General features: G+C 41.5%; 1 protein-coding gene across 2 annotated transcripts in view; it reads left to right on the forward strand.

Annotated features, from left to right (window-relative positions):
* The window catches only part of LOC120518718 (glutamate receptor ionotropic, NMDA 2D-like), a 177,283-nt gene that overhangs the window by 74,184 nt on the left and 77,778 nt on the right, over positions 1-25,321 (forward strand). For both annotated transcript variants that reach the window (XM_039741646.1, XM_039741647.1), the window contains exons 2-4: positions 3,000-3,458; positions 19,662-19,774; positions 19,869-20,135. In XM_039741646.1, coding sequence (XP_039597580.1) covers positions 3,014-3,458; positions 19,662-19,774; positions 19,869-20,135 — 825 coding nt within the window. In that variant the 5' untranslated portion in view covers positions 3,000-3,013. The remainder of the gene's footprint in view (positions 1-2,999; positions 3,459-19,661; positions 19,775-19,868; positions 20,136-25,321) is intronic.

A 25,321-nucleotide genomic window follows, 5' to 3' on the forward strand; every position in this document is an offset into this window, starting at 1 on the left:
ATGCCAGGGTACCATTGATGAACGGTGAACATGGAGGCTAATGTCTACATTTTTAAATGCAAACATAGCAGGTGTGGACAGGGCCTGATTGAGCCCAGTAGTGGACTGGCACCCCGTTCAGAGTTGGGTTACTGCTTTACCCTTCCCGATCCACAAGATGGCCATTACAAGTTAACAAGATAAGTGAGAAGAACAAAATAATAATAAAAGTACTAATAAGTCTCTACATCTATACAGTGTTCTTCTCACTACTCAAATTCCTAGCATCATACCAAACGTTCAGAACAGACACTTCCATCTTTAGCAGGTTGAGGGGACCACATTCTGACAGGATCATGTCGGGAAATATCCAAGACTAAGATTGACTGGCTGGTGTAAGAAGTCCTTCATAAAGTCTCAAGTAAGCTTGAAGCCGTGACCTTCAAGTTTCAAGTCAGGTCTTAAGTTATGAGGATTTTATTCAAGCAAATCAAGTCAAATCATAGCTGAGAAGACCTGAACAGAAAAAGTGCTTACACTTTCGCTGTTATCTGCAATTAATCTAATTATGACAATGTCTGATGCATAAAACAATTTTTACTAAGACGTAACACTGACTGGTATATAAATAATTGCTTGGCTTTAGCAAATACTATTAATTTTCTACAGTTTCTTTATACGTGTACAGCATCTCAAACACACTCTATGTAAGGAAAATAAATTCTGAAAGGCTATGTCACTTCAGAGTAATGTAGCTACATAATCAGCACTCATCTTAAAATAACATCCGTATGTAATTTTGCATATTTATAAATTAACAAAATATTTCAACAATATCCCATCATTTACAATGTACTGTACTTGCAGTAAATTAAGTTTGACAAGATTGTATCATTTATTTGTGAACAATATTTCTGCATTATCACACCTCCATGACGAAAGTCCTGCTCAGCAACATAACTGATTGCAGGCACTGCCGATACTCACAGTGCCATTTTAAACACTTTGGTGCACATCTACAAGAACTTGGGGGTCCACATCAATGAGTGGTCTCATAACAAAGGGCAGAGTCGGCTCTTTTCTCTCAGCAGACTACATTCCTTTAATGTGAGAAGTGACATCCTTCACATCTTCTACAACTCTGTGACGGCCAGTGTGGTGTGCTGGGCTGGTAACGTCACTTCAAGAGAGGCCCACCAAATTAAAAAAAGCTGATTAAAAGGGCAGGCTCAGTCACGGGACACACTCTGGACCCCCTGGAGGTCATAGCAAAGGAGTGAATTAAAAATATAACACAGTAATATTATGGACAATGCTGCACATCCACTCTCAGCACACCAACACTGAGGACTTTCAGCCAACAAATCATTCAGCAGAAGTGTGTGAAGAAACGCTAAGGGGGCTCCTTTATAGCAATAGCAATACCCCTGCGTAATGATACACTGGCACAGCCACGTCTGAAGTTTTCTTTCTTTTTAATTTTCTTCTTTTGTAGTCATTCTGGTGTGTGTTTAGGGCATAGTGTTGGTATCTATCTATCTATCTATCTATCTATCTATCTATCTATCTATCTATCTATCTATCTATCTATCTATCTATCTATTATATAGTGCCTTTCATATCTATCTATTTATTATATAGTGCCTTTCATATCTATCTATCTATCTATCTATCTATCTATCTATCTATCTATCTATCTATCTATCTATCTATCTATCTATTATATAGTGCCTTTCATATCTATCTATCTATCTATCTATTATCTATCTATAGTGCCTTTCATATCTATCTATCTATCTATTATATAATGCCTCTATCTATCTATCTATCTATCTATCTATCTATCTATGTATCTATCTATCTATCTATCTATCTATCTATCTATCTATCTATCTATCTATCTATCTATCTATTATATAGCGCCTATCATATCTATCTATCTTTCTATCTATTATATAGTGCCTTTCATATCTATCTATCTATCTATCTATCTGCCTATCTATCTGTCTATCTATCTATTATATAGTGCCTTTCATATCTATCTATCTATCTATCTATCTATATAAGCCTTTCATATCTATCTATCTATCTATCTATCTATCTATCTATCTATCTATCTATCTATTATATAGTGCCTTTCATATCTATCTATCTATCTATCTATTATATAGTGCCTTTCATATCTATCTATCTATCTATCTATCTATCTATCTATCTATCTATCTATCTATCTATCTATCTATCTATGTGCCATGATACAGCATGAAATCGATGAGGGAGAGCTCTCCACACTGGACTGCAGCTAACAAGTTAAAGAGTAAAACAGTCTTAATACTCGAGTCAAGTCAAGTCTGGACCCTGGGATGAGGCCATGTCTCAGGGCAGTCATATCTTGTGACAAAACCTTGCATGTTTGCTTGCTTTGTAAAGCTCCTTGTTATGGTGCCAGCTGTGACTGGTTATTATATCCAGTAATTGAAGGACTGACTGAGAGCTGTTATGTGGCTACACTGAAGTGGTAGAGACGTGTCCTGAAGACTAAAAACTAGATGGAAGGGTAATGGGATAGTAACTTCTAGTAGATCTGAGAGACACAAAAACAATAATATCTCAATAATAAGTGAGTATGAAGAGCTGCCACCAGCACAGCCGCTCCGGCAGTTATGAATTTATTGGAGCACAGGTGAGGCTATCACAAATGGGTCAGTACAGGATACCAGTTCACTTTCTAAAGATGTTCTGGAGTAATTAGATATCCATCCATCCATTATCCAACCTGCTCTATCCTAACTACAGGGTCATGGGGGTCTGCTGGAGCCAATCCAAGACAAAACGTGGCGCAAGGCAGGAAACAAACCCCGGGCAGGGCGCCAGCCCACCACAGGGCGGAGTAATTAGATATGACAGCATTTTTTTTAATTGTGTTCTGTATGCAGTCCAAGGGGGTTTGTTTTGTTTTGAATTCAGTGACCACTCTCGATAAATCTGTGCGCTTCATTCTCATCTTCCTCTTTTTACAGATTGCTCGTCCATCATGGTCACATCTGCATTTCTTGGTTCCTGTCCCACCTCGTTGCCTCTGCTCAGCCACACCTTTAAAATGCTCCTGTTTGCTGCTCTGACCACCTGCTCATCGCCTTTTCTGGGGGACGGAGAAGATGCATCAAAGCTCAGCCTGGGCATCCCTCACCGTGCTGGCACACTCAACATTGCAGTGGTCTTCAGTGGACCTTCTTACCCTTCTGATATGCCTCGGGTGGTCCTAGGTGGTCCTTATATCGGAGCTACTTACATCTCAAGCAGCTCTGGCCTTCCAGGGCTCGGAGGTAGCCCTTACCACATAGATGTGAAGGACGTGAACATCATCCACGTTGTACTAAATGAGACCAGCCCACGCTCACTGATTCTACGCCTTTGTGATGTTCTCTCCAGTTTGCCAATCCACGGTGTGGTCTACGAGGAAGAGGTGACATCACGGGGTAGGAGTGGCCTTCATTTTTTTGCAATGTCATTTCTTTGCTCAAATGGCAATTTCTGAGAGTTCTCTATTTCATAGTTTTACACATCAAAATATGACGAGCAATCAACAGTTCAACAATGCCTAAAATAAAATAAGTTTAGTCTCGGGTGACAAAAAGCACACAACAGATTTTAACTTTGTCACCTATTTATTAAACAAGAAAGAAGCACAGAAGCTGAGTGTGATAAAGTAAGCAGTCCCTTATGATTTAAGTGTCTTGTAGAAGCACCATTTGAAACAATAAATTCAAGTACAGTAATCATTTTCAGTGTGTCTTTCTCAGTCTCTTCAAACATATCTTGGCCCTCTCCTCCTTACAGCACTGCTTCAGTTCATCCATGTTAAAGGGCATTCATTATTGCGTGGCTCTCTCAAGGCCACAGGATCTCAGTGGGGTCCGGACTTTGACTTGGCCTTTACAAACCCTCGACTCTTTTTCATTTTCAGGGTGTCGGTTGTTGATTTGCTTATGTGCCGATGTCTCTGCCTCATATGACTCACCTTCTGTGAAGCTTTGGTTATTTGTCAGGCCACCTCACAGGATAATAATACGCTGACGCAAAGAGGAGCTGATGGTGGATTCAGGAATTGTGAGACATTCAGGCCCTGCCCATATCATCAGAACAACAGCAAGGGTTTTCACACAAAAAAGTATATTTATTTCTACTATGAAGAGAACAGACAGATCCTGTAGATCGATCATTTCATATACCAGCGATTCTCAACCTTTAAGTATTTGCGACCCGAGTTTTCATAACAGTTGTAATCGCGGCCCCCTAACGTTTTTTTGAAAGGAGCCCACTAATACCAATTTGTTCTTTTTTAATTAATGATATATCATAGATGCATATTTTATTATACCTAATTAACTTTTATCGACATCTATCTAACTCGGGGGTCCTCAATGACGGTCCTGGAGGGCTGCAGTGGCTGCAGGTTTTTGCTCCAACCCATAAGAAGCACCTATTGCTCAAGAAACACTTCTGCTTCACTTTAGTTGTCTCACTCGTTAAAATTTTGAATCTTATTGCTTAATTTAATCTTAAACAGCTGTATTCTTGGTTTTTAATTGCTCCTAATTAGTAATAACAGGCAAATGACAAAAGAAACCAGCATTTCTCCATTTCGCTTGTTACTATTTACACTGGTATGTATTGATCATGCATTATTTATTGGGTTGAATTAAATACTTGGAAGGAAAGTGAAGAGAAAAAAGTGAAGGACTGAGAACTAGTCATCGTTAGAAAGGGGAAAATATCTAGGATATGAGAATTACCTGACATGGCAGAGTTACAGCACTAACAAGCCATGAAATCAAATTATTGGCGAGAATTGCTTTCTAATTAAGCAACCGGGTTAGAACAAAAACCTGCAGCCACTGCGGCCCTCCAGGACTGGGATTGAGGACCCCTGATCTAACTCTATATTTATTTTTCTAGTATAAGAATGTAGTTGAAGATAATTTGTTTTGGTTTCAATAGATGTATTTTTCATATTTCCGATTCTTGTTTTCTTTTTTTCACATCTTTGCGCCCCTCTTTTTGTTACTTCGTGCTCCCCTAGGGGGGCCCACCCCACAGTTTGAGAACCACTGTCTTATACAGTCATATGAAAAAGTTTGGGACCCCCTCTTAATTCTTTGGATTTTTGTTTCTCATTGGCTGAGCTTTCAAAGTAGCAACTTCCTTTTAATATCTGACATGCCTTATGGAGACAGTAGGATTACAGCAGTGACAGTAAGTTTATTGGATTAACAGAAAATATGCAATATGCATCATAATAAAATTAGACAGGGGCATAAATGTGGGCACCCCAACAGAGATATGACATCAATACTTAGTTGAGCCTCCTTTTGCTCCTTTGAGCCTCTCGACGCTGTCCTCCTGTAGCCTTTGATGAGTGTCTGGATTCTGGATGGAGGTATTTCTCACCATTCTTCATACAAAATCACTCCAGTTCAGTTAAATGTGATGGCTGCCGAGCATGGACAGCCTGCTTCAAATCATCCCATAGATGAAGTCAAGGGACTGTGACGGCCATTCCAGAACATTGTACTTCTCCCTCTGCATGAATGCCTTTGGAGATTTCAAACTGTGTTTTGGTGTCATTGTCTTGTTGGAATATCCAACTCCTGCATAACTTCAACTTTGTGACTGATGCTTGAACATTATCCTGAATATTTGTCGATATTGGGTTGAATTCATCCGACCCTCGACTTTAACAAGGGCCCCAGTCCCTGAACTGGCCACACAGCCCCACAGCATGATGGAACCTCCACCAAATGTGACAGGAGGTAGCAGGTGTTTTTGTTGGAAGGCGTTGTTCTTCTTCTGCCATGCTTTTTGTTGTGACCAAATAACTTCATTTTTGTCTCATCAGTCCAAAGCACTTTGTTCCTAAATGAATCTGGCTTGTCTAAATGAGCATTTGATACAACAAGCGACTCTGTTTGTGGTGTGAGTGCAGAAAGGGCTTCTTTCTCATCACCCTGCCATACTGATGTTCTTTGTGTAAATTGTGCTGAATTGTAGAACGATGTACAGATACACCATCTGCAGCGAGATGTTCTTGCAGGTCTTTGGAGGTGATCTGTGGGTTGTCTGTAACCTTTCTCACAATCCTGCTCACATGCCGCTCCTGTATTTTGTCTTGGCCTGCCAGACCTGCTGGGTTTATCCGCAACTGTGCCTGTGGCCTTCCATTTCCTGACTCCATTCCTTACAGTTGAAACTGACAGTTTAAACCTCTGAGATGGCTTTTTGTAGCCTTCCCCTAAACCAGGAGACTCAACAATCTTTGTTTTCAGATCTTTTGAGAGTTGCTTTGAGGATCTCATGCTGTCTGTCACTCTTCAGAGGAAAGTCAAAGGGAAGGAAGCACAACTTGCAACTGACCACCTTAAATACCTTCTACTACTCATGACTGGACACTCCTGTCTATGAAGTTCAAGGCTTGACGAGCTCATCATACCAAGTCATCAGCATTGAGCAGTGACAGGCATTGAAATCAGCACAATGACAAGGGGACCCACATTTGTGCACAGCCAGCTTTTCACATTTGATTTAATTTCATAACTAAATACTGCGTCACTAAAAATCTTTGTTCAGAAAACACCGCAGTACTCCTTGGAAATGAAAGACATACCACTGTTATCATTTATGTTGAAAGGAGAGTCAATTATTAGGCAGGCTGAGAGGGGTGCCCAAACTTTTTCATAGGACTGTAAAGGATGAATCATTTTTAAAAGTAATGATTTGATCAGGTGGCAGAAAATCAGTGGTTAGTGTCATGTGCACATTTTCTAAACATATTGCAGTCCTTATTGCAATCTGTTACTCATGGTCAGTCAGTCAGTCAGTCAGTCAGTCATTGTCCAGCCCGCTATATCCTAACACAGGGTCACGGGGGTCTGTCGGAGCCAATCCCAGCCAGCACAGGGAGCAAGACAGGAACGAATCCCAGGGAGGATGCCAGCCCACCGCAGGCCACACACACACACCCAGCACACACCAGGGGCAATTTAAGATCGCCAGTGCACCTAACCTGCATGTCTTTGGACTGTGGGAGGAAACTCCACGCAGGGAGGACGTGGGAAGTAAAGCCAGGTCTCCTAATTGTGAGGCAGGAGGTTACTCATGGTGCAAAAAAAAGAATTATGAAAAAGTCAACTTTATGAAGATATTTTTGGGAGCTTCTGAAAAGTATTAGCCTTGCATATCTTGGTACATCTGTAAAGCATTCACGATTGAGGGTATTTAAGAGGAAAAGGCTTCCTCTCTAATTCTTTGTAATGTTTGTCTCTCTGAATAAACCGACGTTGGAGGATTTAGATTGTGATTAGGAATGTAATGGGGGCAGACACTCCAAAATACAAGAAGAAACAAGATTGTTCAGAGTTTTAAATATAATTACAACACTTAAAAATCAATTCTAAGAAATGCAGGCCACAAATGTAATAACACTAGGACCAGTGACATGTGTGCAGATTTCTTTTGTTAAGTTACTAGCTGCTGCATTTCGAACGAGCTGCAGAACATTTTTGTCGTCTTAGGTAATTTTGTCAGAAGTGCAGGACAGCAATTTAGTCAGCGTAAAAACTAAAGTATGTAATAATTTACATGACATCCATCCATCCACCATCCCACCCGCTATATCCTAACTACAGGGTCACGGGGGTCTGCTGGAGCCAATCACAGCCAACACAGGGCGCAGGGCAGGAAACAAACCCCGGGCAGGGTGCCAGCCCACCACAGGGCACGCACACAAACCAAGCACACACAATTTAGAATCGCCAATGCACTTGAGATGTATGTTTTAAAACATTTCCCTAAATGAAAGGACATTATTCTTAGTAATATGGTAATACAGGTGGAATCCTGTTCTAACAAAATTCGTGGGGCCATAAAAATATATTCATTATAATGGAAACTTTGTTATTATGAATATGGGGAAATACATATACCATTGTGACTGGGATCACCAGTGATTTGCCACAAGGACAGCTCCATGGCTGCTCTGCTGCGTCTGGTGAACAGAAAGCCAAGGGCAAAACAACTGGTTGTCCTCTGCAGGATCAGGCTTACTGCGTAACGTGCTTGTCACACGATGTTTATAGCAGTTAACACCGAGCTTTGACCTGCTCTTCCTCACACTCTCCTGGTTGGCCACAGCACTGATTCCAAGCTGCTGATATTTTTTTGTAACCTGAAGATGCGAGCTACAGCAGGAGGACTGGTCCCGTGTCGCGACTCTTGTCTTGCGTGCTTGAGTACTGAAGTAACTGCTGCTATTTCGAATGAAGTCTTGAGACTGTACCTGCTTTCTCAATACAGTAATAAAGTTCCTGTGCTTCCCTTGGAAACCTGGACTCACCTTCCTGTCTCTCATGCAACTTTGTGACCCAAGCTTGACAATACCTGTATAAAAAAGAGCACTTCTTAAACATTTTGTAAATGAGATGCTAGATGTGACTTGTTACCACGTTTACAGTATATTACTTCACCTGTTTGTTGTCTGGTACAAATCGTGTAAATCGATATTTATCCCACTTCCTATTGTCCAAATGACTTGCAATTTTGCACACTGACTCACTTCCGATAACAATACACGAATCAATAATCATTTTCACTAATTGATCGATTAATCCATGTTAATTAAGAAATTAAATTTTCAAATGAAGAATAGTTCAAGATTTCACCAATAGATGGCGGTAGTAATGTAATAGGATGTGTTAAAATATTGATTACAAAAATTATGTTTAAACAAACCCAAGACTGAAAAGTTGCAAATTATATATATATATATATATAATATAATACTTTTTAAAAAACCACACTTCTATTAAGTTAAAATGTGTGCTAAAAAGTGAAAAAGAAGTCTCTCATACATCACTCGTAAAATAAAAGCGTGGGCGCTTTTCATCAACCAACATTTAAAAAGCACCCACGTTTTTATTTTTTGTATGAGTGATGTATGAGAGACTTCTTTTTGTAGCTCTGAGGCTAAGGATCTGCGCTGGTATCCCGAAGGTTTGCCGGTTCGAATCCCCGTCACAGCCAAAAGAGATCCTACTCTGCTGGGCCCTTGAGCAAGGCCCTTAACCTTCAATTGCTCCAGCGGCGCTGTACAATGGCGGACCCTGCGCTCTGACTCCAAGGGGTACGCGAAAACTAACAAATTCCTAATACGAGAAATTGTATAAGGCGAAATAAAGAACAAGCTGATGCCGTTTCTCACTTTTACTTTTGTTGATCGCAAAGACAACTTTGAGAAGCACTATGAAACTCAAACAGTACCGTATCCGCACACGACACAGCTATCCGCTCCTATGTGACGTCGTGCGTAACTGTACACTCTTGCCGAGCCTCACCAAGACCAGAAATTTTGCAACAAACTGTCGATTTCTTTTGGTTTAAGAAGAAACAGACGGCCTCTTGCATGGTTCCCGAGACTCGGTAAGAGTGTAGGCACAGCATTTTTTATATCGCATTATTATGTTTGGTGGCCGTTTGTGGTTGGAAAAACATTCATTATTCAGAAGCATTCGTATATTCATTAAAATAAAATCTGTTAAACATGATGTTGTATGAACATCTGGCCACGCCAACAAAAAGTATTCGTTATTCTGAAAATTTCATTACTTCGGTATTCGCTACTTCAGGATTTGACCTGTAGGTGATTTGAAGCTTAGGTCCAAATCCACAATAAGATAATAGTTTCTGGATTGATTGTAAAGTCAGATGATCAGATTTCATTCTAGGACCCTCACTTTTTCATTACTGTCAAAAACTACAATTTCCCATTTTTCCTACGTCAGCTAAAGGAAATGAATTCTCATCCATTCGGTAATGCTTGTAAGAAATTGGATCAGAGGGCTTAGAGCTTCAGGGTCATCTGGTGTTATAGATGACTAAGGCTGTGCTTGACGCTTGGTGTGAAGTTGCTGTGCGTTGTATTTAATTCTCACCAAGCGTGGACGTGTTCATAAAGCCCAAACAACACTACATTGGCCTCGTCTGCTCAGAGGATATTGCACAAATATCGAGAGGTTCATTCACGTGCAATCTGAAAACCTATACTGTACTCCTGTCATGATTAAAGGTTTAAAAGCACGCAGAGCCCATTTCGGCATATGGTATATTGTGTCCTCTGTGATTTCATTTTATAGTCATTATCATTTTTTATTAATATTTTGATAAAGTTGCCACGCCACCATTTGTTTATTGTGTTCAACCGCAGCCACCATCATTTTGTCACCGTGGTCATGCTGTTGTTAGCTTCATTGCTACCATGGGATTAGCAAACATCTCAATGCATTGTGTCCCTTAGCGTACATTATTTAAGATGGCGGCATGCTACTCCTGTTGTCCAAGTTTCCAGATATTGTAACAAACCTCTGTATGTTTTAATTGTTGTTTAAAATGATTTTAGGGATTTAGGACTTTTTCCTTGTGTTTTCTGGTTAGTGTCTTGTGTTTTGGTGATTTCAGCTTTGTTATTCTTCTGACTTCTGCATGTATTAGACCTGGAGGGCCGCAGTGGCTGCTGGTTTTCATTCTAACCCATTTCCTAATCAGTGCCCAGTTTTCACAGCCAACCAACTCCTTTTCTCTTCATTTAATAAGCCCTGTTTAAAGGATTCAGCCCTCTGAATCGATTTGTTTCTTCATTAAACCAGAAATGAGATGTGAAACGAGCCGACGGATGACCAGCTCAATTGGGTCTTCAAACTCCAACCAGTTTCACTCCAATCACTTTCTTAATGAGAAGCCAATTCTTGCTGTTAATTAAACTCGTGATTTAATTTCATAGCTTGTTGCTGCTCTCATTCTGCCTCAGCACACATTTCCAAAACTGTTGTTTTTCTGCTTTTTCTAAGAACACCATCGTAATCTTTTGGTGACCTCGGAAATCAGCCTTACTGAGAACGTCGCCTTTCTTTATTTTCTGATATTTTGTGATGGGTACAGGTGAGCTGGTCATATGGCAACTGGTTTGTGTCTCGTCACTGTTTGGCTGCTAATTAAGGAAAAGGAAATAACTATGGGGCCTGAGTCAAGTTAATTAAAAGAAGTAATCAGCACTAATTAAGAAGATGGTGAGAATGAAAACCTGCAGCCACTGCGGCCCTCCAGGACTGGAGTTCGACACCCCTGTATTAGACTATGAGTCTCTGGCTTCATCTGTTGTTATCTTTTTAAAGTTTTCATCAGGCAGAACATTTACCAGGTCTTCCTGGAGAGAAACAACTTCTCATGGCTACCCTCGTGAAATAAAAGTACTTGTTAAGGCTAGAGTCGAGAGCTTTAATATTTACCATGTTCATAAAGGCCTATAGATCTTTGGATGCAGCATTTGGTTTCTGTGCAAAACCATACAGCGTAATCTGTGTGGAGTTTGTTGGGAGGAACACTCTTTCAAAATCCGGGAGCCATTTTGAGTATTCTCCATTTCTAAATAATAACCCGTTCTTCCTGAAGAGAGACAGACTTCAAATTGTATGGAGATAGTCTTATAATCCTGACTGGAAAGCACCAACAATTGCTTCACTGAGGCTATGTTCACACTACTACATGTTCAGTTAAAAATGGCATTTTTAAGCGAGGCTCCATGGAGGCGCAGTGGGTGGCGCTGCTGCCTCACAGTAAGGAGACTCAGGTTCTCTTCCCGGGTCCTCCCTGTGTGGAGTTTGGATGTTCTCCTCATGTCTATGTGGGTTTCCTCCCACAGTCCAAAGACACGCAGGTTAGGTACATTGGCGATCCTAAATTGTCCCAAGTGTGTATGTGTGCCCTGCCCAGGGTTTGTTTCCTGCCTTGTGCGCTGGCATTGGCCCTGGCAGACCCCCGTGACCCTGTAGTTAGGGTATAGTGGGTTGGATACTGGATGGATTTTTAAGGGAAAGCAATCTCAGTCCATGTTAGCATTTTCACATTCACAAAAGCATTTTATGTTTATGAAAGTATCACCATCCACAATAAATTGACTCAAAACGCATATGACATAGATGTTTGCCTACACTGGAAATGCTGGAAAAATCCTTGAAAGGGTGGTAATGTTGTCGGCCATAGGGTTTATGACATCACTGTAATGACCAGTAAATTATGTGCCTTTTCCAATGTATGCAGCATTCAAACTGTAAAAAACACAATTTAGAAGCAACACAACAAGCTCCATGAAAAGCAACTTTTCTGTGCCTGCTATTTCAGAATATAGTTTACTTCCAGGATGTTGTAATGAGCAGGACCCAATCAGGAAATGGCCACATAATAAGCAATGGCCATTCAGAGCGTGATTAGAGTCTGTCTTTTTCCTATCTGCATTACAATGCTAAGGCTGCATTTTCAGTAGTGTACAGTACAGCTCTGAAGAGCGTTTTTAAAAGCCTCCCTTCTCAGAGCTTGAAAATGCTGGACTATGTGGACAAGAAATGGAAACTAAAATCTGCGTTTTTTAACAAAAACAGAAATGTGTGGACAAGGCCTGAGATGACTGCAGATGTACCTTGACACTTTAGTGCTCCAGACCATTCTAACAAAGTGTCTGCTTTTAGATAGATAGATAGATAGATAGATAGATAGATAGATAGATAGATAGATAGATAGATAGATAGATAGATAGATAGATAGATAGATAGATAGATAGATAGATAGATAGATAGATAGATAGATAGATAGATAGATAGATAGATAGATAGATAGATAGATAGATAGATAGATATGATAGATAGATAATATAGATAGATAGATAAAAGGCGCTATATAATAGATAGATAGATAGATAGATAGATAGATAGATAGATAGATATAGATAGATGATAAAAGCACTATATGATAGATAGATAGATAGATAGATCGATGGATATGAAAGGCAGTATATAATTAATAGATAGATAGCTAGATAGATAGATAGATAGATAGATAGATAACAAAGATATGGCACCTGACCCGACACAGATGGGGGCTGAAAAGATTCATCCAGCCAGGCTTCCCGTGAGTCCATGCAGCACAAAACACTATAGTACCCACTATCTGCCATCCTCCACAAGCGTAGCCCCTCCCAGGCTGTGGAGGACTCCATCTTCCATGGAGCCCTGTGGGTGGTTGAAGAATCACTGTCAGCCATGGAGGCTGCCACCAAGCGTCGGGTGGAGGTACTGGACTGCCCATGGTGGCTCCCATGGAACATAAGCAGCAGGGAGGTCCCTGCCAGGCACGAGACCCGGCTGTCCTTCACAGTTCATAGATAGATAGATGTGAAAGGCACTATATAATAGATAGATAGATAGATATGAAAGGCACTATATATAGATAGATAGATAGATAGATAGATAGATAGATAGATAGATAGATAGATAGATAGATATGAAAGGCAATATATAATAGATAGATAGAAAGGCACTATATGATTGATAGATAGATTATAATTAATTAAATAAAGTAAAGAAAGTAAAATCTGTTATTGTCATCTGAGGTTAGACTTACCTAATGTTAGGCCTTAGAGGAGATAATATGAGTTATTTATGTCTTAATATATATATAACCATGCAAATGTAAGAAGGGGCACTTCTATTTTATATGACTGCTTATACCAAGTGGTCTTCACTTTTATTTAAACCCAAAAGCAAAAGTATCAGCTGTATGTAATTTAAAGAATTCACCTGAAACAAAAGTGTTCTAAACACAGAGTCAAATTGAGTAACCTGCAACAGAAGAGAGGTTTAGTCTGTGAAACTGACATGTACCACCACATCACTCCAGGTGAGCACAGTGCTGGGAGAATATGGTGGGTAATGGACGTTTCTCAAGTGTCATGTTGATTCATCAATGAATATTCCAAACCCATTCCAGGTCTATCATAAAATCATTAGACATAAGGCAATCAGAAATGACTGCAAGTCACAAATTCACACACATGTCCCCTGTCACTCTCACGTTGCCAGTTTTAAAGCCCCCAGTCGGCCTCTACAATTCTTCTTTGGTAAGTTGGTGGAAATTAGAGTTTGCAGAGAAGATTCATGCAGACACAGGAAAGAGGTGTAAATGCCATGCAGATGGTGACCAGGCTAAATCTAAAACCCTTAATGCTAGATGTGTGAGGCAGCAGTGACAAACACTGTCCTGCTGTACCACCCTGGATGCAATATGCTGTATATTCACAAACAGAAGGTTACAATATACAGTATTTACACTCTATACAATTCTGCACATTCATTTCCAGCTAAACTATAAAGCTGACTGCCTCACTCTGTGACACTCGGCAACCTTGTCATGACTAATGATGCTAACGTGTGATCCAGTTGATACTCTTGCCATGGCCCCCTGCGGAGCAATTTGCTACATGGGGAGGGAGGTTAAGAATTGTTTAAACGTATTGATGATGCGCCATTCTGTCCAACACTGGTGTCCCTTGTGTAAAATAAGCGTGGACATATGAAAGTTGATGTCATAACTCCGAAGTGAAATTGCTGTGCATAAAAGCTTGTGCCCAAGATGAAAGATAAAATTCAAATAAATAATGTACAAGTAGACCTAAATATTTCTGATCTTGTCCTTAAATTAAAGCTGAGATGCTATAATTTAATTCGATGCATGACATGTGTGTCATATTTAGTAGAAGCTACATTTTGCAGACACCCTGCAATAAACATATAAATATTCTGTTTCATTTACTTTTTGAAGTTACTCTATATTGTAGACCCCTAAGATTTAGGTTAAAGTATATCAGAATAAACTAAACTTTATAAACCTATATAATGTAGCTCAGAGTCAAGGTTGGGCCAGCCCCTATCTGAGCAGTATTGGGTGCAAGGCCGAAAAAAGCACTGGAAAGGGTGTCAGTCCATTGCATTGTCCACTTATACACACAAATTATCAAAGGGCCAGCTCAGAGTCACCAGTGAAACTAACACACATGTCACTGGGGACATGGGGACAACTGAAGTACCCATTCAGACACAGGGACATTGTGTAAATTGTACGTGTATAACGACAGGCCATGGGATTCAAATAGCTGAGCACTTCTCTACTGTGTCACTTACATTATTAATATTATTATTATTACTATTATTATATTATTAATAATAGTAATAATACATTTTATTTATATAGAACCTTTTCCACACTAAAGGCGCTTGACGAAAAGCGCTGTTGACAGGGAGGAGCAGCAGTATCGTGCGTGTGCCAGCGTTCCCTCAACTGCTATAGTGACTTCTCTATTGTGTCACTTAAATGATTACAATATATGACGTCATTTTATACCATACAAGAGCATGAACAAATTTACAGCATGCAGCTCTTCTATCATCAGTAACACTGGAAGCACTTGGGCTGGCATTTATTATTGAAACAAATGGTTAAGTTCCTTTCAAACTGGGAACTCCTGTCACAGAGGAGAGAGAGAGAGGTTAGGAGCTCACGCTGATACAACGCATTGCTGTGCCCACCACGTGACAAACCAACTCAGTATCCCAGATTAGGAGTGCAGCCATTACATAGATAACGTCTTCACATCCTACGAACAATTACTCTCCAAATTTAACTTTCCAGCAACACATGTTTCTCACTACCTTCAAATCAGAAACTTTGTTAAACATATCCTGCCCAATTTTCCTCACCTCCCACCTCCCTCTATGCCGGAAAAAATATTGATCAGTCTTGAGGAGTCAGACAGCATTTCTGTAATATATAAAACTATTTTTTACAGTCGCTCCCTTTCAAAGATCCAAGTGGGAAAAGGGTCTCTCACTCAACATTTCAGAAAAGGAGTGGAAAGTAGCAATGCACAGAATTCACTCGAGCTCCATATGCGCAAAGCATACAATTATTCAACTCAAAATTATATGCATTGTGTTTGAAGGCGCCTTTCTAAACACTCAAGGACACCGAACAATAGATAAAACACACATCATATTGAGCGCATCTCTCTTGTTTGAAATTGTCCAAAATGTTTCCAGGGAAAGATCTAACCTGCGAACGTTGCAATCGAGCTCCAGCCTCACTGGGCCACATGTTTAGGGCCTGCGCCAAGTTAACATCATGTTGGACCAAAATCTTTACAGTGATCCCTCCTCGATCGCGGGGATTGTGTTCCAGAACCCCCCACGACAGATGAAAATCTGTGAAGTAAAAACCATATGTTTATATGTTTATTTTTATATATTTTAAGCCCTTATCAACTCTCCCACACTCTTATAAACTTTCCCCGCACAGTCATACAGCATAAACCCTTTGTATTCTCTTAGATATTAGGTAAGATTCGTTGAAATTATGTATGTAAACACACGGTTTATATACAGTAAAACTGTAATGTTATTTTAAAAATATCAACTGTCTCCGTTATCATACAGTATATGTTACAGCCATTACGATAGACAGGCCACCAGCAATAAATATGTACAATGCAAGAAAAATTATATACAGTAAATTGTGTGTACAGTTACACTAAACATACGTACAAGTACTAAGTACTGTACATAGAAGATTAGTTATGGGTACTCACCAACACTGACACGACGACTTGTCTGATAACGATGAGTTTAATTTTAACAAAGGAGAGCGTTACAGCTCTTCTAAAGGAGCCTCTTCAGGCGACTGTGTAGCACCGCCGTTGTCGTCTGGAGTTTCTTCTTCCACTGAAGGCGTACTACGCGGTGTTTTGCCGGTAAGGAACATCGTGATGGGCAGCTGCTGGCGCTGCTTTTTCATTTGTGTAAGGAGGTTTTTATACACTTCTGTGTCATCGTCAAGAGCATTTCTAAATTGCAAAGAACTAATCATTTGCGGGTCCCACTCTGCCACCGATATCTGGAGATCTTTTGCCATTCGAAGAATGGTCGCGAGACACTCGAAAGTTAGGCCGGCGCCTTCTTCCTGTGCTGGGTCCTCTTGTTCCTTATCTTCGGCGCTCACTGACTTGGTCATCTCAGCCTCTCGAAGTGGGCATCGAGCAGCTTATTGATGAAACTTAACTCTTTACACAAACACGTTGATGTTGAATGAGCAAGACGAGATTTTCTGGTTAACGCAAAGTGGAATTGAATTCTGAGCTCCGTCGCTGAGCCAATCAGCACCCAGGAACTTAACCGCATGCTCTGATTGGGTAGCTTCTCAGCCATCCGCCAATAGCGTCCCTTGTATGAAATCAGCTGGGCAAACCAACTGAGGAAGCAAGTACCATAAATTAAAAGACCCATTGTCCGCAGAAATGCAAAAATTTGCGATATATATTTAAATATGCTTACATATAAAAGCCGATATAGAAAGGGATTACTGTAAATACCTTTCAGACAGCCTTGGGGTCCCAATCCCTCCTAATCCACTAACAGCTGTGTTTGGGGGTACCTTCAAATGGGCTTAAAGTGAAGAAGGACAAACAAACTGTAATGGCCTTTACTTCACTATTGGCATGTAGACTTATCTCGCTCAACTGGAAGAATCCTAACTCACCTATTCTAACTCAGTGGGTAACTGATGTTAGATAGATATATAGATAGATAGATAGATAGATAGATAGATAGATAGATAGATAGATAGATAGATAGATAGATAGATAGATAGATAGATACTATATAATAGATAGATAGATAGATAGATAGATAGATAGATAGATAGATAGATAGATAGATAGATAGATAGATGAAAGGCACTATATAATAGATAGATAGATAGATACTTCATTAATCCCAAGGGGAAATTCACATAATCCAGCAGCAGTATACTGATACAAAGAAACAATATTAAATTAAATAGTAATAAAAACGAAAAAAATTAAAATAAAATTAATGTTAGCATTTACTCCCCCGGGTGGAATTGAAGAGTCGCATAGTGTGGGGGAGGAACGATCTCCTCAGTCTGTCAGTGGAGCAGGACGGTGACAAATGTCTGTCACTGAAGCTACTCCTCTGTCTGGAGATGACACTGTTCAGTGGATGCAGTGGATTATTCCTGATTGACAGGAGTTTGCTTAATGCCCATCGCTCTGCCACAGATGTTAAACTGTCCAACTTTACTCCTACAATAGAGCCTGCCTTCTTAACAAGTTTGTCCAGGCGTGAGGCGTCTTTCATCTTTATGCTGCCACCCCAGCACACCACCGCGTCGAAGAGGGCACTCGCCACAACCATCTGGTAGAACATCTGCAGCATCTTACTGCAGATGTTGAAGGATGCCAACCTTCTCAGAAAGTATAGTCTGCTCTGACCTTTCTTACATAGAGCATCAGTATTGGCAGTCCAGTCCAATTTGTATATTAATTTATATTGCAGTATTTGAAACTAGAAAAAATCACGTTCGCACTTAGAGGATCTGTGCAAAACCTTTTCCAAACCTGGCAGGATCTCATCAATAGCATTTTAAAATAAGCATTTAGAGCACTGAGGAAGCAGATTCTCTGCCCTTGAAAGGGAAGGTCTACAGGACGGCAGTGAGACCAGCTGTGATATATGGGTTGGCGACAGTGGCACAGGAGACAGAGCTGGAGGTGGCAGAGTTAAAGATGCTAAGATTTGCATTGGGTGTGACGAGGATGGACAGGATTAGAAACAAGGACATTAGAGGGTCAGCTCAGGTTGGACGGTTGGGAGACAAAATCAGAGAGGCGAGATTGTGCTGGTTTGGACATGTGCAGAGGAGAGATGCTGGGTATATTGGGAGAAGGAGTTGCCAGGCAAGAGAAAAAGAGGAAGGCCTACGAGAAGGTTTATGGATGTGGTGAGAGAGGACATGCAGGTGACGGGAGTGACAGAGCAAGATGATGAGGACAGGAAGATATGGAAGAAGATGATCTGCTGTGGCGACCCCAATGGGAGCAGCCGAAAGAAGAAGAAGATCTGCATTCATTTATTATTTTATCTATTCATTTGTCTTTACTAACATTAGGTTTTACACTGCTGGCCTAGCTGTCTTTCTCGGGGGGGATACTGATTTATTTAGAACCTTTTTTTTTTTTTTTGTCTTTTTTTCTCTTTGTAAAACTTGAGTTATGTGTATGTAATGTTATTTGATTGTAATGAAATCAATAAAATTTAAAGAAAAAGGATTGCAGCCATGCAACACCACACAAGTTCAGATGGAGAGGAACCAATGTGAGGGTTTGTTTATGGCAGCTGGAGTGCCAATTGTGCCACCAACCCCCATGTTTTTCCCTGCAGGTTGGACGCAGATTAACGTCATACTCAGGACGGGTAAAGGCCTTGCTCAAGGGCACAATTTTGGCGTTTGCGGGATTCGGCAACCTTCTGATTACCAGTGCAAATCCCTACCCGAGAGCCACCACTCTGCCTCTGTCACACAGACATACACTTTTAAAAAACATTTAGTTCTAGCTGTCTATGCTCCAAGTCTCAAAAGTAGATTTCTAACATGGCACCTGGTAGATTCCACTAAGAAAGATGTCATATAAAATAAAGTTTCCCCAATTGCCACAAGGGTATCTTCATGTGCTGTCTTTGGTGTGTAGATCTGGGATATTTGATCTCTGTCTGAAATGTCAGCTGAGATGATATAGTGCAGTTTGATAAGTGACGCGCGTGTGTGTGTGTGTGTGTGTGTGTGTGTGTGTGTGCCATTTACTGAAGTAAACATAAAAATATGTACACAGTAAAGAACGAAAATGTAATGGGACACAAAGGATTAACCTATTTTGTTTGCCTGCATTTTGGCAGCGGGGTCTGGAAGTGCATCAGCTGTCGCTCAGATTTTGGACTTCATTTCTGCCCAAACCAGCGTCCCAATTGTGGGTGTGGGTGGAGGGGCAGCTTTGGTACACACACCCAAGGTAAGTGAACTGTCCTTCAGCTATGGTTCATTATCCACACGTAGGTCCTTCTCTTCTCATCTCTCTCTGTCTCTTTCTATCTCTCTTCCCATAGGAAAGTGGGTCTACATTTCTGCAGCTGGGCTCTTCAACCGCCCAGCAGCTCCGAGTCATATTTGAGGTCCTGGAAGAGTACGATTGGACCTCCTTCTCACTGGTTTCCACTAGACACCCTGGATTCGAGGACTTTCTGTCCTTTGTGGATGCCATCACTGACGGCTCTTTCATTGGCTGGGAGCGGCGCTCTGTGGTCCTCCTTAATCTTACCGAGGACCCCGGGGGTGCCAGGACCAAGAGACAGCTGAAGGAAAATGGAGCTCAGGTGCTAGACGTCTGACATTCTTTGTTCCACCTCACCTTTCTCTGCTTTGTTATCTCTCAGTTTCTTCCTCGCTCTCATTTTGGCGTCCCTGTCTTTATCAGCCTTCTCTCTTTCTCCGTGTCTTCAGGCCCTTTTCTCACATTACACACGTTTTTTGTTTTTTTTTCCTCCTGTCTGTGTCTCTCTTCCAGTAACTAGAAGCTTCACTCTTCCTCAAGCATTTCCCTCCCCTCCTCCTCCTTCTGTGTCATCCCTTGTCACTCGGCCGGGTGCGTTCTTCTCAATTGCTCTCCCTGACTCATTTATGCCCTCTTCTGCTCTTCCCTCATTCTATCTTTCTGTGAAATGTTCACACTCGCCTGTCTCCCTCCTTCCGCGTGCTGCAGCAGTTTGATAATTACAACCTTGACCTCCCCGCTTCCACCATCAATGTTACTGATCTCTGTTTCATGAAGAATGGCTGAGGGGAAAGTGACACACATCTGTCTGCTCTTTGAGCAGCTGCAGGCCATTTTTTTGCTCGCTTTCTCTCTCACGCTGGTTAAGGATGCACTGTCAACACAGAATCAGCCTCTTGCACGGTGCAAAATATTCGCTGACATTAAATGAAATCCATCTGCTGCATTCTGCCGCACGTATTTAGACTGATTCCTGATTCTGCGTTCCTATGAATTCATCCGCATTCTGAATCTGCTTTCTCTAAGTGTCATAAGGAGCTGGAGACTGGCCAGAAATTGGTCCACTAGAGAAATATCTTTACACCTTACGTAACGATGCAGGTTCTCTCCATGCTTCCAACGTCCTTATGGGAGCCTTAAACCCAACGCCGTCGGTAATGTCACCGAGATGAGCTGACAAATGAGGACAGTTCTCAAATGAAGCCAGGGGATATATCCAAAAAGTGCCAAAGTGCTTTTATTAGAACAACAAACAGTGTCCAAACAAAAGTGCAGTGCCTCAGGTTCAATAAATAATCCATTCAAAACGAGTGTCCCGGGGGATAATAAAAATCAAATAAATAAATCCTTTAAAATACGAGTTTAGAATGCAGTCTCTATCATATCGATCTCGGCTCACCCATAACTCGCAGCCGGCGGATACCCGACAGCCGTGAACACCTTCAGCCAACCTCCGTCTTGGCCTCCTTCCGGAAGTCACTGCCAGACCATCCGAGGTCGGATCTCCTCCCTTCATCTTTTGCGTTCCTGCAGTCGCTTCTCTGATCCCACGGGAGGACACCTGCCCTGCTCACCCCACTCACTTGCACTTTCAGTGCGGCGAACTAACCCCTAGAGCGCCACCAACTAACACTCCTTCACAGGGTCCCACTTTGTTCGGCCTCCTCTTTTCAGGTGGCCCGATCCTCCTGCTAAGTCCATTAACTCTTTTAGGGCTCATTTTTTTTCCTTTTCTCCAAGGGCTGAATCAAAACCGTTTTCAAAGCAATGGTTTCACACACAAATCAATATAAAATGCTTATTTTATACCAAACGTCACCTGTTCTATGCTCCATGAGCCTCTACAGTGTGTAAATTCACAGACTTATTACGTACTGTTTGTCTCATCACATGTACAGTGGTGTGAAAAACTATTTGCCCCCTTCCTGATTTCTTATTCTTTTGCATGTTTGTCACACAAAATGTTTCTGATCATCAAACACATTTAACCATTAGTCAAATATAACACAAGTAAACACAAAATGCAGTTTTAAATGATGGTTTTATTATTTAGGGAGAAAAAATCCAAACCTACATGGCCCTGTGTGAAAAAGTAATTGCCCCCTTGTTCAAAAAGAACCTAACTGTGGTGTATCACACCTGAGTTCAATTTCCTGATTACTGCCACACCTGTTTCAATCAAGAAATCACTTAAATAGGAGCTGCCTGACACAGAGAAGTAGACCAAAAGCACCTCAAAAGCTAGACATCATGCCAAGATCCAAAGAAATTCAGGAACAAATGAGAACAGAAGTAATTGAGATCTATCAGTCTGGTAAAGGTTATAAAGCCATTTCTAAAGCTTTGGGACTCCAGCGAACCACAGTGAGAGCCATTATCCACAAATGGCAAAAACATGGAACAGTGGTGAACCTTCCCAGGAGTGGCCGGCCGACCAAAATTACCCCAAGAGCGCAGAGACGACTCATCCGAGAGGTCACAAAAGACCCCAGGACAACGTCTAAAGAACTGCAGGCCTCACTTGCCTCAATTAAGGTCAGTGTTCACGACTCCACCATAAGAAAGAGACTGGGCAAAAACGACCTGCATGGCAGATTTCCAAGACGCAAACCACTGTTAAGCAAAAAGAACATTAGGGCTCGTCTCAATTTTGCTAAGAAACATCTCAATGATTGCCAAGACTTTTGGGAAAATACCTTGTGGACTGATGAGACAAAAGTTGAACTTTTTGGAAGGCAAATGTCCCGTTACATCTGGCGTAAAAGGAACACAGCATTTCAGAAAAGAACATCATACCAACAGTAAAATATGGTGGTGGTAGTGTGATGGTCTGGGGTTGTTTTGCTGCTTCAGGACCTGGAAGGCTTGCTGTGATAGATGGAACCATGAATTCTACTGTCTACCAAAAATCCTGAAGGAGAATGTCCGGCCATCTGTTCGTCAACTCAAGCTGAAGCGATCTTGGGTGCTGCAACAGGACAATGACCCAAAACACACCAGCAAATCCACCTCTGAATGGCTGAAGAAAAACAAAATGAAGACTTTGGAGTGGCCTAGTCAAAGTCCTGACCTGAATCCAACTGAGATGCTATGGCATGACCTTAAAAAGGCAGTTCATGCTAGAAAACCCTCAAATAAAGCTGAATTACAAAAATTCTGCAAAGATGAGTGGGCCAAAATTCCTCCAGAGCTGTAAAGACTCATTGCAAGTTATCGCAAACGCTTGATTGCAGTTATTGCTGCTAAGGGTGGCCCAACCAGTTATTAGGTTCAGGGGGCAATTACTTTTTCACACAGGGCCATGTAGGTTTGGATTTTTTCTCCTAAATAATAAAAACCATCATTTAAAAACTGCATTTTGTGTTTACTTGTGTTATATTTGACTAATGGTTAAATGTGTTTGATGATCAGAAACATTTTGTGTGACAAACATGCAAAAGAATAAGAAATCAGGAAGGGGGCAAATAGTTTTTCACACCACTGTATAAGCTGAAGGCCAGTTTCTGGGGTAAAAAAAAGTTCATCCAAACAAGAGTTCGATAAGTCGGAGTTTAATTCAGTAATAATACACAAAATAATATAATAATAAAGTATATTGCTTTGTGCATTTGTTTCACTCTCTTGCCCGATGTTTATGCCATTCTATACATTTTTTACTCTGTGCTTCTCACACCCACGCAGGGGTTCAATGTCAAGTCAATGAAAATTAAAAGTCCTCATGGCAAAGAGGGTCTGCCTTTAACGTAACATAAGTTTTATCGACATTTACAGCTGATTACTGCCCTCAAACCCTGCTTTTGTCGACAAAAGTCGACATCCGCCCCGAAAGAGTTAACCTCCACTTCCTTCACCTCCATCCTCGATGCATCTATCCTTTCCTTTTCTCTCCATTTCTATCGCTTTCCCCTTTCTCTAGGTTCGACCCGCATATGTACACCCGCCGTGTGCCTCCGTGGGTGCAACGCCTTAATCACACACCGCAGGAAGCCAATGAGGCAATCGAGAACGACCACACCCACACGTGCAGGTGCAACCCCCTCCAACCACCTCATTAACTCCCCGCGGTCGTGCAATCGCGCCCACGGAGAACGGCACAGCTATACGGAATTAAAAACCGGCCTTTTTTTATTGGAAGCTGCGGACCCGCTATACCACCCGCTAATTAATCTAACATATTCGTCTTGAGAGGAGACCAGAGTACCCAGGGGAAGCTCACACTGGCTGACACAGGACGAATGTGCAAATGACACAGACAGTAGACGGTGAACTCTTAGGGGAAAGGAAGTGAGGCTCCTGGAGTTGTCTGCAGCACCGCTAACCACTTCATCAACTGTCGGCAGTGTGTCTTTGGACAATGGACGGAAATGCACACAACTACAGGGAGGGCACGCAAACTCTACATTTTGGGAACTCCTGTCAGCAATTGACATGGGATCTACATGTTGGCAGTAGGCTATATGCCACATGTTGCAAAATACAGAGTGAGCCAAAATGAAGTACCACATTCCTCAAGGTGACTGCGCGAGGTAGAGGCAGCCGAGTCCTTTGATAGGCGATCCCTTGTAGTTTTTAGTCCCTAACATGCCTTGGTCCGGTGTGCACTGTTACTTTCGCTGTCAGAAGTGTTCTTCAAAAACAACAAATCCACCATCACTACACAATGCGCCTTCCAAACGCACTTCCTCCTGACGGTGACGTCCCAAATCAGAAAACAATTCTTCAGTGGGTGGCTAAATTTAGACAGATGGGCACAACATTGAACAGAAAATCTCCAGACTGTATGAACACCTGAAAACATCCAACCTCTAAAGGCATCCATTTTGTAGTCTCCTAGATGTTCAGCGCTCCAACATGCTTCTGTCTTAGGCGTCCTTGCACGAGGACCTTCATTTCCATCCGTGCAGGAACTCACTAAGAGAGACTGGGTGAGGCGTAGAGAGTTGTGCGCAGACCTTCTGCAAACCGTTCATCGAGATGCCATCGTCATGTGCAGTGACGAGGTACATTTCCATTGGAATGGCTGCGTAAATATGCAAAACTTTCGCTACTGGGCTGAAACCAACTGTGGATGCTAGGGGTCCTGTTGCCCCGTTGAACCCACCAGACAGACATCCCAGACACACGTGTAAAAGCACAAGAAGATTCTTTAATAATTTTCTTCAATAAATAGTACACCAAGCACCGCACAATCCACAATTCTTCAATAAATCAATAATCACAATAGTAATAATCAATCACAATCCTCCACTCTCAGCATCTCCATCTTCTGCCACCCAACTCCGGCTCAATCTGCTGGGGTTTCCCATAATCCTTTTAAAGTCTCTGACCCGGAAGTATTCCGTCTCCAGGTCAAACGCGTTCTTCAGGTGTCCCGGAAGTACTGCGGGTTTCCGTCCTTGTGACTCCTAAGTACTTCCGGGTTAACGTCACCGTAATAGTCCCAGGGTTCTTGGTGAGCTCTCCCTGGTGGCACCCACGGTACCCAACAGGGCGGAAGAAATTAACTTC

Source organism: Polypterus senegalus, chromosome 18, assembly GCF_016835505.1.
Source record: "Polypterus senegalus isolate Bchr_013 chromosome 18, ASM1683550v1, whole genome shotgun sequence".
NCBI classification, from domain to species: Eukaryota; Metazoa; Chordata; class Cladistia; order Polypteriformes; family Polypteridae; genus Polypterus; species Polypterus senegalus.